The following is a 14,746-nucleotide window of genomic DNA, read 5'->3' as shown; positions in this document are numbered from 1 at the left end:
ACCCGCGGCAGTTGCAGGGGTGGGAGGTGGGAGGAAGAGGGAGGGCGGGACTGGCCTGACTCCCTGGTCTCGGGAGCAAGCCGGGGCCTCACCTGATGACGTGGTTGATGACAATGGGGTCGGGGGGCAACAGCAGAGCTGTGAGGCGCTGGGGAATCTCGGAAAACTTCAGCCGTGGGCAATCAAAAATCTGAAGTAGGAGAGAAAGAGAGACCAATCTCATCTGCTTGAGAAGAGTGTAACTACAGCCCTAGATCCTTCCATTCTGGGATGGCCACAAGAGGCCAGGAGCAAGTCTAAGTCCTCATTGTTGCCGGAGTGGGGACGAGGGTGTCTGCAGGTGGCGGAGCGTGGAGAAGGACGTGGGCTGATGCGGTGCCACGGTCGAAAGCCTCGGCCTGGGGTCTGTGGCCGCCGAGGTGCAAATCCTGCCTCTTCCCTTAACCTGGCAACCTCAAGCCAATCCCCTAAGCTCTCAGGCCTCGGTTTCTTCGTGTCCAGAGTGGGGATGGTAATGACCAGGGAGGTTGGGAAAACTAAGTGGATGAGCCCACACTGCCTGCAACAGAGCCCGGCACACGGCAAGCTCTCAATAAACATCGACTTACTTTACGCCTCAAGCTTATCTGCTGTGTTTATTTAAAAAGCTTTACAAATAATAATCTCTACTTTGGTACAGAGTCTGGATCCAGGACCGGAACCCAGGGATCCCAACTCCCAAGTGCCAAGAATATTATGTTCCCCAAACTGTTGGCCTTTTAAGGTTCCAGAACTTTCTAAACTGGCTTGGCTAAAAGGGACAGGCTGCGGCATGGAGCAGTAGGGTAGGGTGTGCGCTAGCACCCAGGAATCTAGAAGTGGGGGTGGGGGAGTTGCCTTCATTGAGGCACTTCCCCTATTGGGACCTCTGCCTGCCCCCCACATCCCTGAGATCACGAGAGAGGGTACCTGCTGGAAATACTTGTCCCCATTGATGTATTCCTTGTCGTGCGAGTCCTGCAGCCGGTTGGTCTTCACGTACTGCCACAGGGCCTGCACGATGGCCGAGCGGCTCTGCGTGTGCAAGCCCAGCAGCCGAGCCAGGCGGGGGTCCAGTTTGAATTGGGGAGGCTGGGAAAAGAAGGCCGTGAAGATGAGAGGGGAGTGGGAAGAACTCAGGGCCAGGCAGCTGGGGACTGGGGGGACTTGATAATCAGGCTCCTGGGAAACATGCGTCTGGAGAAGGTGAGGTAGGGAAGAAAATGGGGTCTCCCGCGTATGCTCCCTTGAAGCCGAGCCTGCCCTAAGAGAAGGGGTGTGGGGCGGTGTCGGGGGGAGGGGCAGGGACCTGGTAGTCCAGCATGAGGAGCAGCGTGCAGCGAACGCTCAGGTCCCCCGGCCTCTTCACCTGGAACCCGTCCGTCTCCTGGGTGCTGGGTGTTCGGTGCCACTGCCCAGGGGAGGAGAGCCGGGTCACCTCACAGGCCCACCAAGGCTGCTGGGCCCAGGGGCTCTCTCCCTGATCCAGATCCGTGTGGTTGAGGGAACAGTGGTCTGTGGCAGCGTGGCCGTTGCCCGGGCAGAAGTTGGGTCTTACCTCAACGAGGTGGTTGTCGGGGCCATAAAGGTCTTTGTCCAGCTCAATGACCAAACTCTTGAAGAAGGAAGAGAACTTCCGCTTCTGCTTGCTGGGCTGTGGGAGAGGGACAGGGACCGTGGGGGCAGGACAGGGACCGTGGGGGCAGGACGAGCCGGGGGTGGGTGGGGCTGGCCGGGTAGGGCAGCATGGTTAGAAGCAGGCCTCTGCACCCAGACTGTCTCTTCAGGCCGCCCACCCCTCGCCGGGGCTGACTCCCTAACCCGTGCTGCGAACATCTCGTTCTGTCCTCAGCTCAGCCCCATACCCACCCCAGGACACCTGGAGAGACCTGGGCCAGGACGTACGTCATCCAGAAGCTTCCCCTCCACCCGCAGCTCCCAGGAGGCAATGCTGCCATCAGAATCTTCAGCATCAGGCTTCGCAGGGTTAAAAGTATTGGAGATATAAAGACGCAGCTTTCGCTTTTGCTGTAGAAATAAAGAGTATAGTATAGAGCCCATGCGGCATGCTCCTGTTCCCCGGGGTGATCCCTCTGCTCCGTTCTCGGAACACAACCTAGAGCCCTCTTCCTGCCCCCAAATCAAGACACCTTCATTGGCCTCTTCAGAGCCTCCTGGATGTCCACCCGCTTCCGCATGATGGTTTGATCCAGCTTCCTCTCAAATGCCAGAAGGTCCATATAAGCCTGGGACTCCGGGACCAGCTCCCGGATCTGGAAGAGCAGGAGGAAGGCAGGGAACGAGGGGCTCAGCCAGTCTTGTAGGTGGGACGTGCATGTCAGGTGGTCCCAGGATACAAAGAGCGTAGAGGGGTGCTGGCCAGGTTCCGGGCATGGAACTTCGAGTGCAAACGGGGACTTCTCCCCAGGACTGCATATCCAGCAGAAAGGACCTCGGCATGTAGGGCTAAAAGCTGCTTCTCCCTCAAGAGAGAAGCATTTCATCACTAGGCGAGGCCGCAGCCACGGAGCCCAGCAAGTGGGACTTCACCTCCTCTCGTCCTTGCCCTTGTCTCATGGCCTCTGGACCTTCCTGGGGTGCCTGAGACAGAGGATGTTGCTGCTTGCCTCTCCACCGGCACCCCACCTTGTCGCTCCACTGACATCTCAGCCGTGCCACCCCCCACGCCTCGCTGCGCCTGGGTTCACTGAGGATGTCCAGGCCTTCTGGTGGGCCTCAGTTCCCTCCACTCCCCTGCCAGCCTTTGGTCCCCTAGCTCTTGTGACGTCTTTGTCCCACACCTTTATTTATGTCTGTGTACTGCGGGAGCTCAGTCCACTGCACCCAGGACCCAGGACCCTACCTCTTCCGGCGGCTCCGCTCCTTCCCTCCGCCCCACCCCCTCCCTCTGGCCAGGGAGCCCCACTTCTTAATTAGCTTTTTAAACAAAAAGTGAAAGTGGCTGTGACGCTGAAGCTCTGCTCCTGAGCGGGGAGGGGAAGCGGCCCAGGGAGGAGGGGTGCGGGGAGAGGAGGCAGAGCAGCACAGGGTGGGGGGAGGGCGGGGGGCTGCTGTGAAAGGCACTCACCCTTTGAGGGAGGATTTTGTCAGCCATCTTCCTCCTCTTGGCACTGTACATTTTTTAAAGAAAAAACCAGGTTACCATGGCGACAGATCTGGGAGTAACGAGGCCACCTGCTAAATTATCCCGACATCTCCACCCGCCTGGCTGGGGTTCCCACAGCCCGCTCGTCTGCCCGCCCAAGGGGCTCCGCAGTGGTGTCTGGCATGGCGCTACGTCCTCGTGTGGGCAGCAGACGTGGCCCCGTCCTTTTCTCTAGCCCGGGTGCCCCTTTCCACCCCACCGCATCCTCAGGCCAGAGAAATTTAGACTTAAGAAGGGTTGGGGCGGGGGGGGGGGGAGCTGCAAAAGTGTTTGAGAAAAGCTAGGGAGGGGGAGGACAGAGGAGAGGGAGGAGGGATTCTGAGGAGTTTCCCTTTCTGTTAAGCTGAGGTACACAGTCCAAGGTGGCTTGAGTTCAGAGGCAGGGGAGCAGACGCCCTCTCCCATCCCTGGAGCAGGAGGTAGTGGGTGAAGCTGGTGAGGTCTTGCAACCCTGGCACCATGGGCTTGGAAGAGGATGCTGGCAGGCCCTCGGATCTCCCTGCCAGCGGGGTCCAGAAACACACCCAGAGAGATCCAGAGAGAGGCTTTTCCTGTGGGGTGTGACCGCAGGATCTGGGGTGGCAGCTGGGACTTGGGACTCTTCATGACCGGCTAGCTGCTTCTGAGTCCCAAAAACACCCGCAGAAAATCCACGGCGAGTTGAGATTAAAACCCAGCCCGGAGGATGGCTCTGTACCATCCGTGGGCCGTGACGGCCACTGCCCCCTCCTGCCCAAGAGCCTATTCTAAGGCCAGGTGAGCCCCTTTCATTAGAGGTCTGATTTGAAGAAATTATCTATGCGAAACTCTCCATCTACACAAGACAGATCAGGAACTTGTTTACTGTATGAAAGGATGATTCACTTTGCAAAAGAATTCATCTTGGGAATCCTATAAATGGTGAATTTTCCTTGACGTGTAAAAAAATATTTAATAATGAGGTAAAATCCATATTACTCTTTTTATAGGACTCCATCTGGAGTGCAAAGGGAAGCATGTGTGTTTGGTTAAATAGTGAAACCCAGAGGGGCATCTCTCTTGCCAGACACCAGCAGGGGCTTTCAGGGTGTCACCAGCTGGCTCAGACAGGGGATCGGGCTGGCCTCTCCTGGCTGGGGGGGTAGACCTGGCCCCGAGGACAGATTATGGCAGCTCCCCAACCTCTGAGTGCCTAGGAGTCGCCTGAGAGCAGGACTCTGCAGGAGACCACCCACCCACAGGGCAAATCCCCAGGCTCCACCCCCCTGACCAGAGAGTCACACTGAGACTGTCTGGAGTGGGGCTTTTAAACAGTCAAGCCAGGGGACTGAGGACGGTGCGCTGGACAGCCACACTTGGGGAAACCGTCCCCAAAGCTCAGCCCTCCGTCCTACCGCCAGCCCCACCCCCACCCCAAAGACAGAAGCGTCTCCCAGAACCTGGGGACAAGGGCTGGAGAGAAGGAGGGGGCAGGTGACAAGGAGAAGGGCGCGACGGCCGCAGCTTCAGTCTCTACGGTGGGCACACAAAGGAACCAGACCGGTGCCCCCTCGGCCCACCTCCCCAGAGGGCATCCCACCCAGGACGGCTCGTTCCTCGCTGATCCTTCTTCCTCGCTCCTTCCAGTCTCGCTCCTCACCCACCCCGTCCCTGGGGTCCCGTGGCCCGCCCCCTCCGCGCTGGGCCCCACTCACCTGCGGCTCCGCGCGGGGGCGGTGGGCACCGGCTGGCCCTGGCTCTGGGCCTGGCTCTGGCCGGGCGGGGGCGCTGCTCGCTTGCGGGCGGGCTCCATGCCCGCGGGGGCCAGGCCGGGTCGCACGGCGGGGCTGCCCATGTACGGGGAGCCCGGGGGGCCCATGGGCGCCCCCTGGTGGGGCATCCGGGCTCCAGACGGCATCCCGGGGCGCTGGGTGGGGGGGGGGGGGGCGAGGGCGGGGGCGGAGGTGAAGCAGAAACAGGCGCCCGCCGGTCAGACCAGGGCCCCGGTTCCAGGCGCGGTGAGCCGCGTCTCTCCCACCCCGAGCCCCCCGGCCAGTGACCCCGATGCCGCCAGCGTGAGCGAGGGGTGGGAGGGGCAGGGGCGCCGCCAGCGCGCGGCTCGGCGGAGGGGGCTCTGCGTCTCGCTGCAGGAAGCTAACTGAAGCCAGGCAACTGCACCGGGCATCGCCAGCCCCGGGTCTGCGGAAGGTACCGCGAAAATGAATATTAATGGCGCCTTTCAACCTTTCAAAGGATGTTCCCATCCACAGGTTCCTCCGCGAGACCGACTGAGGGGGTCCTTCCCACCCCACTTGACAGATGAGGCAACCGTGGCTCAAGGAGAAAAGCGACCTAGCCAAGGTCACGCAGCGCCTCCTGGCAGAGGCAGCCCTGAAGGGCCGTTCGCTGAGGGGCCCGGACTGTCTGCTCTCTGCAGCTTCTCCGGGGTTAGAGGCCCGGCTCTCTGCTAGGACTTCTGCCCCTCTTTCCACTCCCGGCTTCTCAAGTCCACTTTCTGGGCTGTCCTAGCCTGCCCTTGCCCTCCCCACCTGAACCCGCCCTTCTCTCTGGGGCCCTGCTTTTGACCCTTCAGCTCCAACCACAGCCCCTCCGGCTGATGCCAAGCCTCCACACCCAGGGGTTTTGACGTCTTAGCCCCCTGCCCCCGCCCCCCGCCCCAATACGCCCTTAAGGTGAAGGCGGGAGGCAGCAGGAGCCAGTGAGGTCACACGCTACCAGGATGCCCTGACAGGACCGGAGGCAGCTGGGCTGGAGGTGGGCTGCCCAGAGGCTCGGGGAGCTCAGAAGCAGCGGCATTTCCTCCTCCATCCATCTCTCCCTTCCTGTCCGCCCGCATTACCAGAGCTGGTTCCATCCGACAGAAAGCCTCCACCTCCCTCCCACCCCGCCCCAGGCGGTAGGAAGTCAGGGCTCAAAGGGGTGCCACGGAGGGAGAGAGTGAGATGAGGCAGGTGTGTTCCCTTGCCACCTCAGATGGAATGGAGATGAGATGCAAATTCATTGAGTGAAGTGTTTCACAGACTTTCAGAACCCCACTTGTCCAGATCCCAGAAGTGGGATTGGGGAAGGCCCCCGGAGGGTGGGTGTGAAGCGGACAAAGAGAGCAGGAAGGAGGTTCGGGAGCAAGGGACGCAGCCCCTGTGCCCCCTTTCCCTTTTCCAGGCTACCCACTTTGTCTCCGAGGGTGCAGATGGCCCCAGGCACACGGGGGAGCCCTGAGCGCAAGCTGCGTGAATTCCTTCTGCCAACTCTCCCTCCAGTCCCTCTTGCCCTGTGCTAGGTCCCTAACTCCCAGCGGGCCAGCTGTCTCTGTCCATCTCGCCCACAGCAAAAACCGCCCGTCCGTGTGTCTGCCTCCCCCACCCCACCTGACCCTGTCACTCACATCTCCAGCGTGGTGGCCCAGGATGGAGCCCAGGCCCCATTACAGTACAGGCTGGGTATGGGGAGTGAAGCAGTGGGACTCACAGCCACCCAAGAACTGGAGCTCTAAGTTGGTTAAATTTATAAACAAACCAAGCAACCCACATGGATAGCCCCCTTTCTCCCCTGGATGGGCCTTTTTAAAGGGACTTCACCAAGCAGCATGGCTGGGCAGACAACTTGGCTGACTGACAAGGGCACCCCTGGGAAGTTGCCTCAGAGATCTGTGGGACTGGAGGACAAGCTGCCCCAGCAAAGCCCCTTTATCCAATCAGCTGCTCTCCCATTTTTCAAGGCCATCCATACTTGCTGATTTGCTGAAGGGGCCCCAAGACAGAAGTTTCCAGAGCCCCCAGAAGGCTATGCCAGCTACCCGGACCACCCCAACGAAGGACCAAGGTTCCAGGCACTCTGGCCTCCCTCACTGAGAACGTGCCTTCTTTGGGGTCACAACCAAATTTGGCCATAGTCAACTTGACTGCCTCCTCTGCAGCCAGCTCCGAACCCAGTAGCCATTTCAAGTGCCACACAGCCCCTGCCTCTCCCATTCTGCTGCCCTCCACGCCTCTCCCGGCCTGGCTCCTGCTGCCTCAGCCTGAGGTCCCAGCCCCTCAGGTCACCCTGGGCTCCCTTGGGCTCCCTGTGGGCCTTCCAAGTCTGCTTCTGGCAGGAAGGGGCCACCCTGCCCCTTTGGCCTCTAGGCCTCACGTTCCTTCACACCTTTGAGGATTTAAGGGCATCAGCTTCTGGTGGCTGAGTCGGCCAAGGGGATCTCCAGACCCCTTCCCTTGGGGTCTGTCCCTAGAGAGGGTCTCTCTCTGACCCTGACGGCAGAAGCCATCAGCAAAGCCCCAGAGCCCTCCAGCCAGGATGCTGAGGCTGTTCAGCCAAAGGGCCTCCCGCTCGCAGTGCCTCCAGGGTCACCTGCTCCTTGCTCCGCTCCCGGAGACACAATCAGAGAGACACTGTCCCAGCGGATGAGCAGCCAACCCAGCCCACCCCAGCCGTGTCCCCCACCCCCACCCCCAGGGCAGGGGAACACCTGGGCCCACGAGGAAGAGAACAGAAGACAACACGTCTGGTACAGAGGGGACCCCCCCTTACACACACACACTTGGCGGGGGGGGGGGGGCAGTCCCCAAGTCCCACCCCCAGCCCCTGACAAGGACCCCTGCAGACGCCTCCCGCTCCCGCCCGGGCACCCATCCCCGGCCCGCCGCCTGACGACGTGTTCGAGTGCCAGGGCGCCGGCACCGTCCTGGGGCTGGGCCGCGGGCCGTGGCGCCCCCGCCAGAGGGTGGGAGAGCGGGAGCCCCCTCCCGGCCCCTCCCGATCATCCCTCCATTCAGCCCGCGCCAGCTCGCTCGCCCTCCCCCGCTAACTTTCCCCCACTCACCACCCCATGGACCAGAAACTCAAAAAGTTTGCTTTTCGTGGCTTTGCGCGCCCCTCCGGCAACTTCGTCCGCGGCCATCGGGGTGGGCGCAGCGGCTCCTCTCACTCTCTCTCTCTCTTCCTCTTTCTTTCCCTTTTCTGCCTTTTTTTTTCCTCCAACTCTCCCCTCTGAGTCCTGCTGGGCTCTCTCACACTTCTACTCGAGCGGAGTGGGGAGGGGGCCCCTTCAGGGCTGCCCTGACGGCCCACGGCCCACGCCGCCGCCGCCGCCCGCCGCCGCCGCCGCCGCCGCCGCCGCCGCCGCCGCCGCCGCCGCGGCTGCCGCATTCCTGCACTGATAAGACAGAAATAGTCCGGCGGCCCGGGGTCTGCCTGTTGACTCGGCGGGGACACAAACGCCTGCCTTTCCAGCCCTCGCTGTCCAAACAGCGCAGATAAGCGGCGAGGCTCGCCGGCAAGCCGGGCTCCGGGGCGCTGGGCAGCGGCGCTGCAGCCCGAGGCCGCCGGAGGGCCGCGGGGAGGCGGCGCGGGGAGGGGACGCGAGGGGAGGCGGCGGGGGGCTCGCCGGCCACCCGGGCTCTCGCCGCAAATAGTTTCTCGGTTAGGGAATCCGCCGGCAGGGCCAGGCAGGGAACAGTCAGTTCCAACTGTCCCCCAAGTGGCTCCTGCTGCATTTCTGAGGCCCTTTCCCCAGAGACCGGGCAGGCCAAGTAGGGAAACATTCGCTGGAAGGAATCCGGGGGGGAGCCGAGCCCGGAGGAGGCCTTCCTCCTGCACCAGGCCGGCCGCGGTGGGTGTGCCCGGGGAGGCGGTGTCCCCTCGCGTCCGCAGATGTGTGCGCCCTTGTCTCGCCCGCCGTGTGTGTTGGCGCCCTTGTGTGGGCACGGCTCGGCGGCCGTGGGTGTGGGTGTTTGTGTGCGTGCACGGACAAACGCCTTCTCTGTGTGCCTCCCTCCACCGGAGCCCCGGTGCGTGTGCGCGCCGGCGAGTGCGTGTGTGGCAGGACGCGGCCTGTGTGTGTCTCCCAGCTCCCCGTGAGTCTATTTCTGGGCATGGGAGTCTTTGTTTGTCTCTATGTGAGAAAGTGAGGGCAAGAGGGGAAGTATTTCGGAAAAGAGGCGTGGATCCGACTCCTGAGAACAGGAAGAGAAAATGTGAGGGAAGGCCAGGGGCTGGGGTGGGTGCTTGGGCGGGTGGGCAGAGGCAGTGCGGCGAGCAGAGCCTCATGTTGGAACGGGGCATGGGAGGGGTGTGGTAGGGGAACCCAGAGCTGCTGGGGCTGCTGGGCATGGGAGGGCCAGCCTCCAGACCCCAAAGAAAGCAGGGCTAAGTGTGGGTTTGTGAGGGAGCCCCAGAAGAAGCAGTGTGGAGGGAGCTGGCAGTCCCTGGGGTGAAGGAGGGACAGGAAACAGGAGGGGCAAATCCCGAGATCCCCAGGCTGGGAACCATAGCGCCACCCAGTCCCCCGAAGGCCACACCCCTCTCCTCTCTCCTCCTTCTGGAGGAAGAGCCCAAGGGCTTTGGGATGAGAGGAGAGTGGGTCAAGTTTTACGTGCCTCCTGGGGCTTCGCGGTGGGCATCCCTGTGAGGGCTAGACGATGCCTGGGGGAATTTGTTGGAAAACTTACTTGCAGTTATGCCTTAAAGACCCAGAATTGCACTGGGGAACCCCTCCAGCATGCCTTCAGAGGGCAGACAAAGAACCAAGCCTGTGTTCTGCCCGGAGAGTCCTTTTGCCTACAGCCTGACTTCCTTGGGCCCTCGCTGTGCTGTCTCCATGCAGGTGGGTGCCCCCTGTCAGTCCTCCGAAAGGCCAAAGTGGCCCAGGATAACCCTCCTCTTCTGCTGGCTTAGCAAGGAACCCAGAGGTCCCTTTTCTACCAGATCTCTACCCAGCTTCCCCCTACATTCGCCCATGCAGAAACTGGGTCCTGGCAGGGCAGGAACAGGTGGGCGGCTGCCTTAGGCCATGAAGGTGGCCACTGGTGACTTGGGGGAGGTTACCTCCAGTCCGTCTGCTAACCTCCAAAACCCCTCACTCATTCCCATGTCTAAGCCTCTGCTCCCACTATTCTTGTGCCTGGAATCCCTCTATTACGGCTCATCTGCCCATCCAGATCTCATTCATCCTTTAAAGCCTAGTGTGGGCCCCACTGCCTCCAGGAAGCCCTCCGCACTTCCACTCCTGTGCACCAACTTTTTCTCTTCTTTGAATACGCATTGCCATCCACGCTCTGCCATGAGTTGGTACTTGCCCGATGAGTGTCTGAGATGTTATGTTTGATTTCCTAAATGTGGCTCCCTGACATCACGGAACTGGTTTTTAAGCCCCACTGTCCTCCCCACCCCACCCCATCCCATCCTGGGACACAGGGACGTATGATCAAACGCCGCCACCCAAAGCTCAGTGGGCCAGCGGATAGAGCTCATTCTCTGCCACTTACCTGAAGGCGCGAGTCGCTATGGGCATCCCCACCCACGGTGGGTGCTTCTAGCATGGACATGTGAAACCACGGACCTTACAGGTTCTGGGGGACGGGGGCAGGGGCAGACACGTTTAGGCTTTGTGTAAAGCTCAGAGTTCTCAACCCTCGAAGAGGCCTTTTGGGTAAAGAAGACAGCAAGTTTGAGGAAGTGCGGTGAAGGGCAGTGGTGATACCGCGCATTCCTGAGGGCCTGGTCCTCGTGGGGAGGAGATTGCAGGAGATGGTTGGACCAAAGGCTCTGGTGATACCCAGGGAGCTGGTGAGCATCACTCAAGACCACAGCTCACTCCCTCCTGGGCCACCGGAGCCTGAGCCTCGGAGCCTTGGAGTCTTGGAGCCTGAGTCTGGGGAGGCCTCCCCCCACCTCCCAGCCGCTTCTCTGGGAGACATCTTTACAGATCCGTAATGCACGAATGGCCCTCAGGCACACACACCCGTGCACACACACACCCGTGCAATGGCCGGAGAGACAAGGAGCCACACAGATTTGCATGCACTGGCCCATCCCCACCAGCCCCACATCCCACCCACAAGGTGCGACTGACAAGGCACCAGCAGGCACATCTCCTTGTTGCTTCAAAAGGGGCAACCCGACATGTGCAGACCCGGGGCGGGGGGGCGGGGGCCCCTTCAGACCAGAAAGCAGAGGCGCAGGAGTGGACACCCCCAGCCAGGACTCCCACCTCACAAAGCCCAGGATCCCCAGTGGCTCAGCCCCAGAAGAGCGCCCGGCAGTGCTCCTGCCACAGGCTCCGGCCCGGCCCGGGGTGGGGTGGAGGCCCAGGGGAAGCCCCGCTTCCAGCTGGCGGGGGACCCTCCTCCCACCCCAACTGGGGCCTTAGCCCCGGCCGACCGGCCCAGGCCGTGCTCCGGGCAGACCGTGCGCGTGTCCGGGCAGAGGGCGGCCGCCCTGCGGCTCGGAGCCGGAGTCCCCCCTGCCGTCCCCCCATCTCTCCTTCCCTCCGAAGCACCACCAGCACCAAATGGCAAAGCGCCTCTCCCCGCTCAGGGAGAGATGCGCCGCGGCCGGCGGGACGGGCTCGGCGTCCCCCGCCCCCCCATCCCCACCACCGCGCGGGAGCCGAGGGCGGCCGGGCGCGGGGGGCACGTCCCGGCCCGCGGCCGCCCTCCCTCGCCCTCGCCCGCCGGGGGCCGGGGCAGCGGCTGGAGCCGGACGGCAGCCGGCCCGGGCATGCGCACTGCGGCCTCCCTCCCGGTGAAGGTCAGCCCAGGGCCTAGCTGCAGGACTCAGTGGCGGCGGGGGAGGCAGAGGAGGGAGGAGGGATGCAGCGCAGAGACTTAACTCCTTCCCTGCGGGAAGATGGCCATCGAGGCCGAGGCCGGAGTCCGCGGTCCCCACCCCCCTCCCCGCCCTCCGTGGAGGTCCTGTTGCGGGGGACCCAGCTCTGGGGGATGGGGGAGGAGGGGCCGGGGAGGGAGAGTGGAAGAAGGAGGCTAGGAGGAGAGGAGGGAAGCTGGGAAGGGGAGAGGGAGGAAGGCGAGGGAGGAACAAAGGAAACCAGACTGAAAGGAGAGACCTCTTTCCGCTGCCCCCTTTTCCGTATACCCCCAGCAATAAAGCTTTCCTTAGCGAAATGAAATTACCCTCACTGATTGGAGAGTCAGCTTGTGTGTGTGTGTGTGTGTGTGTGTGTGTGTGTGTGTGAGAGAGAGAGAGAGAGAGACAGAGAGAGACGGAGACACAGAGAGATAGTGAGACCAGCTGGAGCTCTCTGGCTGAGGACCCCTGATTTCCGCCTTCTGGTCCATCGCTGAACTCAGCGCCCAACTTCTCCTCTGGTCACTAAACCCCAAGGCATGCGTGGCGGGGGGGGGGGGGGGGTGTCCCAGAAGCAGTTCTGACCCAGCCTAGCCACCTGGCCTAAATCCCAGACCCCCAGGGAACCCCCCGCTAGACCTTGGGCCAGGCCCAGTCCCCAGAGGTGGGTGGAAGGGAATCTTCACCTTCACTCTCCCCAACCTCTGGTGAGGGGCTTCCTCCAGGCAGCAGACAGGACACTGGCAGGCCTGGGACATCATGGCACAATCCTCCTCCTCCTCCTGGCTCCCCCACTACTCTTCCCAGGCCAGAGCACAGCTGGGTGCCTCCCTTTTTGTGGGAGAATGTTTCTGTACCTGGACACCTTCTGCTACTAGCTGGGGGAGGGGGGGGTCATCTGTCTTTTTGTGTGACTTCACCTTTCTGTGGCAGTTTTGCAAACACACACAAGAAAGACAAATATGATAGAAAGAAGCAAAACACAAAGATAAACTAGGACATCAAAAATAACTGTGTGACCTTGGGCAAGTCACTGTATCTCCCTGCCCCTTGGCTTTCCCAGGAGTAGTGGGAAGGGGATAGCTGGATGATTCCTAGGGCCTTCCTGCCCTGAAATCCAAGGATTCCATGAGACAGAGACAGGAACCAAGGCAGGCGAGATGGGAAGACAGGGAGACAGAGACATAGAGAGATGGGCCCACACTGTTTAAGGGGTGCTGCCAACCGGAAGTGAAGCCTGGTCCTTGTCACTCGAGCTTCGGGTAAGCCTTCACCACTGTGCAGTCAGCCTCCTGGGAGCAGGGCAAGGCCTGGCCTTGGGGTCCCCAGGGCCCTGCTCAATAAGCAGGTGTACAGTAAAGGCTGGTGGCATGAGTTCATCCTTCCTCTCTTGTTCTGTGGGGACAGAACTCTTGTTCTCTTGTTCTCCAGTCTAGGGGGTGCTCTGTGCCCCCTCCCTGCCCCTCACCACCGGCTCACACACACGGTACCCGCAAATGTCAGCTCACCGGGGGCCCGAGCACCCACCGCCCAGAGGGGAGGCCCATTTCGGATTGGCAGCAGCTCTGCATTCTCCCCTCATGACCCTCATTAATGACGGTTCCTTCTAGCAATCCAAGCCCGACAGCTTGCGACAAGCCACCTGCTCCCCATTCTGGCTGGGATGGGGCTGGTCAGTGGGGAGGTGTTTGTGCGGGATCCTGAGGGGTGCTCTCACTGTCCCAGCTCCTGTCCTGCAGCCTAGGGGATGGGACACGGGGCACGGCTCGGCCTGGTGCAGGGGCAGGGAGGTGTCCACAGAACCATCTTTGCTCCCCACCCATCTACCTCTGGACCAACACTGGCCTGTCTAGCTAGCTGCGGGGGCAAAAACAAGGGCTCCCTGGCCTCAGCGACCACACACTGTCAAGACGAAGGAAAAGCAAACCTCTCCTTCCCACAGCCTACCTCCCTCTACCAGCCTCCTAGCTGTCCCCGCCGCCCTCCCCCAAGCCAGGACCCCGGAAACCCCCCCATCCCACAGTGCCCTGGGTCTGGCTGAAGCCATCTCTCCTGCCCCGCCTGCACCCCACAGGCCCCGCCCCTCCTTTCTTTCAGCGGAAAGAAGCCCCCTCCTAGCACCTTGGAGGCCCTTCCTCTCCTGTCTCCCCCACAGCTCAGTGCTCCCTCATGACCAGTGTTGGGACAGTCTCCTGGTGGCTTAATGTCACCCCTGGGAAGCTTCTGAGGCCTCAGCGAGTGCTCTGACTGGGTGGTCAGAGGGATTTCTGCCGACCACTACGTTCTGAGGTCTGGGATGTCACCTGAGTGAAGAAAAATGGGTGGGAAAAAAATTCATGTACATCTCCTTGACGAATGTTTCTGGGAAATCAAACCAAATGGCAGCCGGCAGGGGAATGCATAGCTAAAACCTGCCTGGAAGCCCCCGGGGACCTGTCCTCCAGGTCCTTGCAACTCCCGGTGAGTCAAGGGCCGCTGGCCCCGCCCACAGGGTCTGAGGGTGCTCTCACCATGCCTGGGTGGGGGCCAAGAGCGCCCCTCCCCTCCTGGCTCGACACTCCACGGGCGTCTCCCATGTTCAGCCTTGAGTGCACCTCCCTCTCTGAATGTGTCCGGCCCTACAGAAGCCCCGGACTCCCCTTAGCTGCATCCCCAGCTCTGTAAGCCTCTGTGGGGGTCCCCCTTCTTCTCCCATCTCCCAATCTGAACCCTTCTCCTGTGTGGTCCGTCATAAATAAAATTTCCAATCCGCTTGGCCACTTCTGAGAACAGCCCATTGCCCTCTTGTGAGAGAAGCCCTCCAGAAACCACTGCCCCCGGACTGTCGCCGGCCGTGGCACTATTTTCCCCAGAGCACCCCTGCCACTGGCCCCGCACGGATACCCATCTTCTTCTAGCTGCTTCTTGGGATCTTCGTGGGTGGCCCTTGTCACACCTCGGGTCTCTCGTTCCTCGGCCACCTCTCCTCTAGAGATCCCCCACTTTCCCTCAGCCATTTGC

General features: G+C 61.6%; 1 protein-coding gene across 2 annotated transcripts in view; it reads right to left on the bottom strand.

Moving 5' to 3' along the window:
- Nucleotides 1-14,746, bottom strand: part of SMARCD3 (SWI/SNF related, matrix associated, actin dependent regulator of chromatin, subfamily d, member 3) — a 29,242-nt gene that overhangs the window by 1,198 nt on the left and 13,298 nt on the right. The window contains exons 1-9 of one of the 2 annotated variants that reach the window (XM_046020508.1): nt 7,983-8,116; nt 4,858-5,069; nt 3,107-3,149; nt 2,169-2,291; nt 1,924-2,046; nt 1,577-1,672; nt 1,328-1,429; nt 949-1,110; nt 93-190 (exon numbers count right to left, since the gene is read on the bottom strand). In XM_046020508.1, the coding sequence (XP_045876464.1) occupies nt 93-190; nt 949-1,110; nt 1,328-1,429; nt 1,577-1,672; nt 1,924-2,046; nt 2,169-2,291; nt 3,107-3,149; nt 4,858-5,069; nt 7,983-8,060 (1,037 nt within the window). In that variant the 5' untranslated portion in view covers nt 8,061-8,116. Of the gene's footprint in view, nt 1-92; nt 191-948; nt 1,111-1,327; nt 1,430-1,576; nt 1,673-1,923; nt 2,047-2,168; nt 2,292-3,106; nt 3,150-4,857; nt 5,070-7,982; nt 8,117-14,746 lie in introns of those variants that run through there. The other variant, XM_046020509.1, reaches the window with a different exon arrangement.

This window comes from Meles meles, chromosome 10, assembly GCF_922984935.1.
Source record: "Meles meles chromosome 10, mMelMel3.1 paternal haplotype, whole genome shotgun sequence".
NCBI lineage: Eukaryota > Metazoa > Chordata > Mammalia > Carnivora > Mustelidae > Meles > Meles meles.
This window is presented reverse-complemented; position numbering and strand designations above follow the sequence as displayed.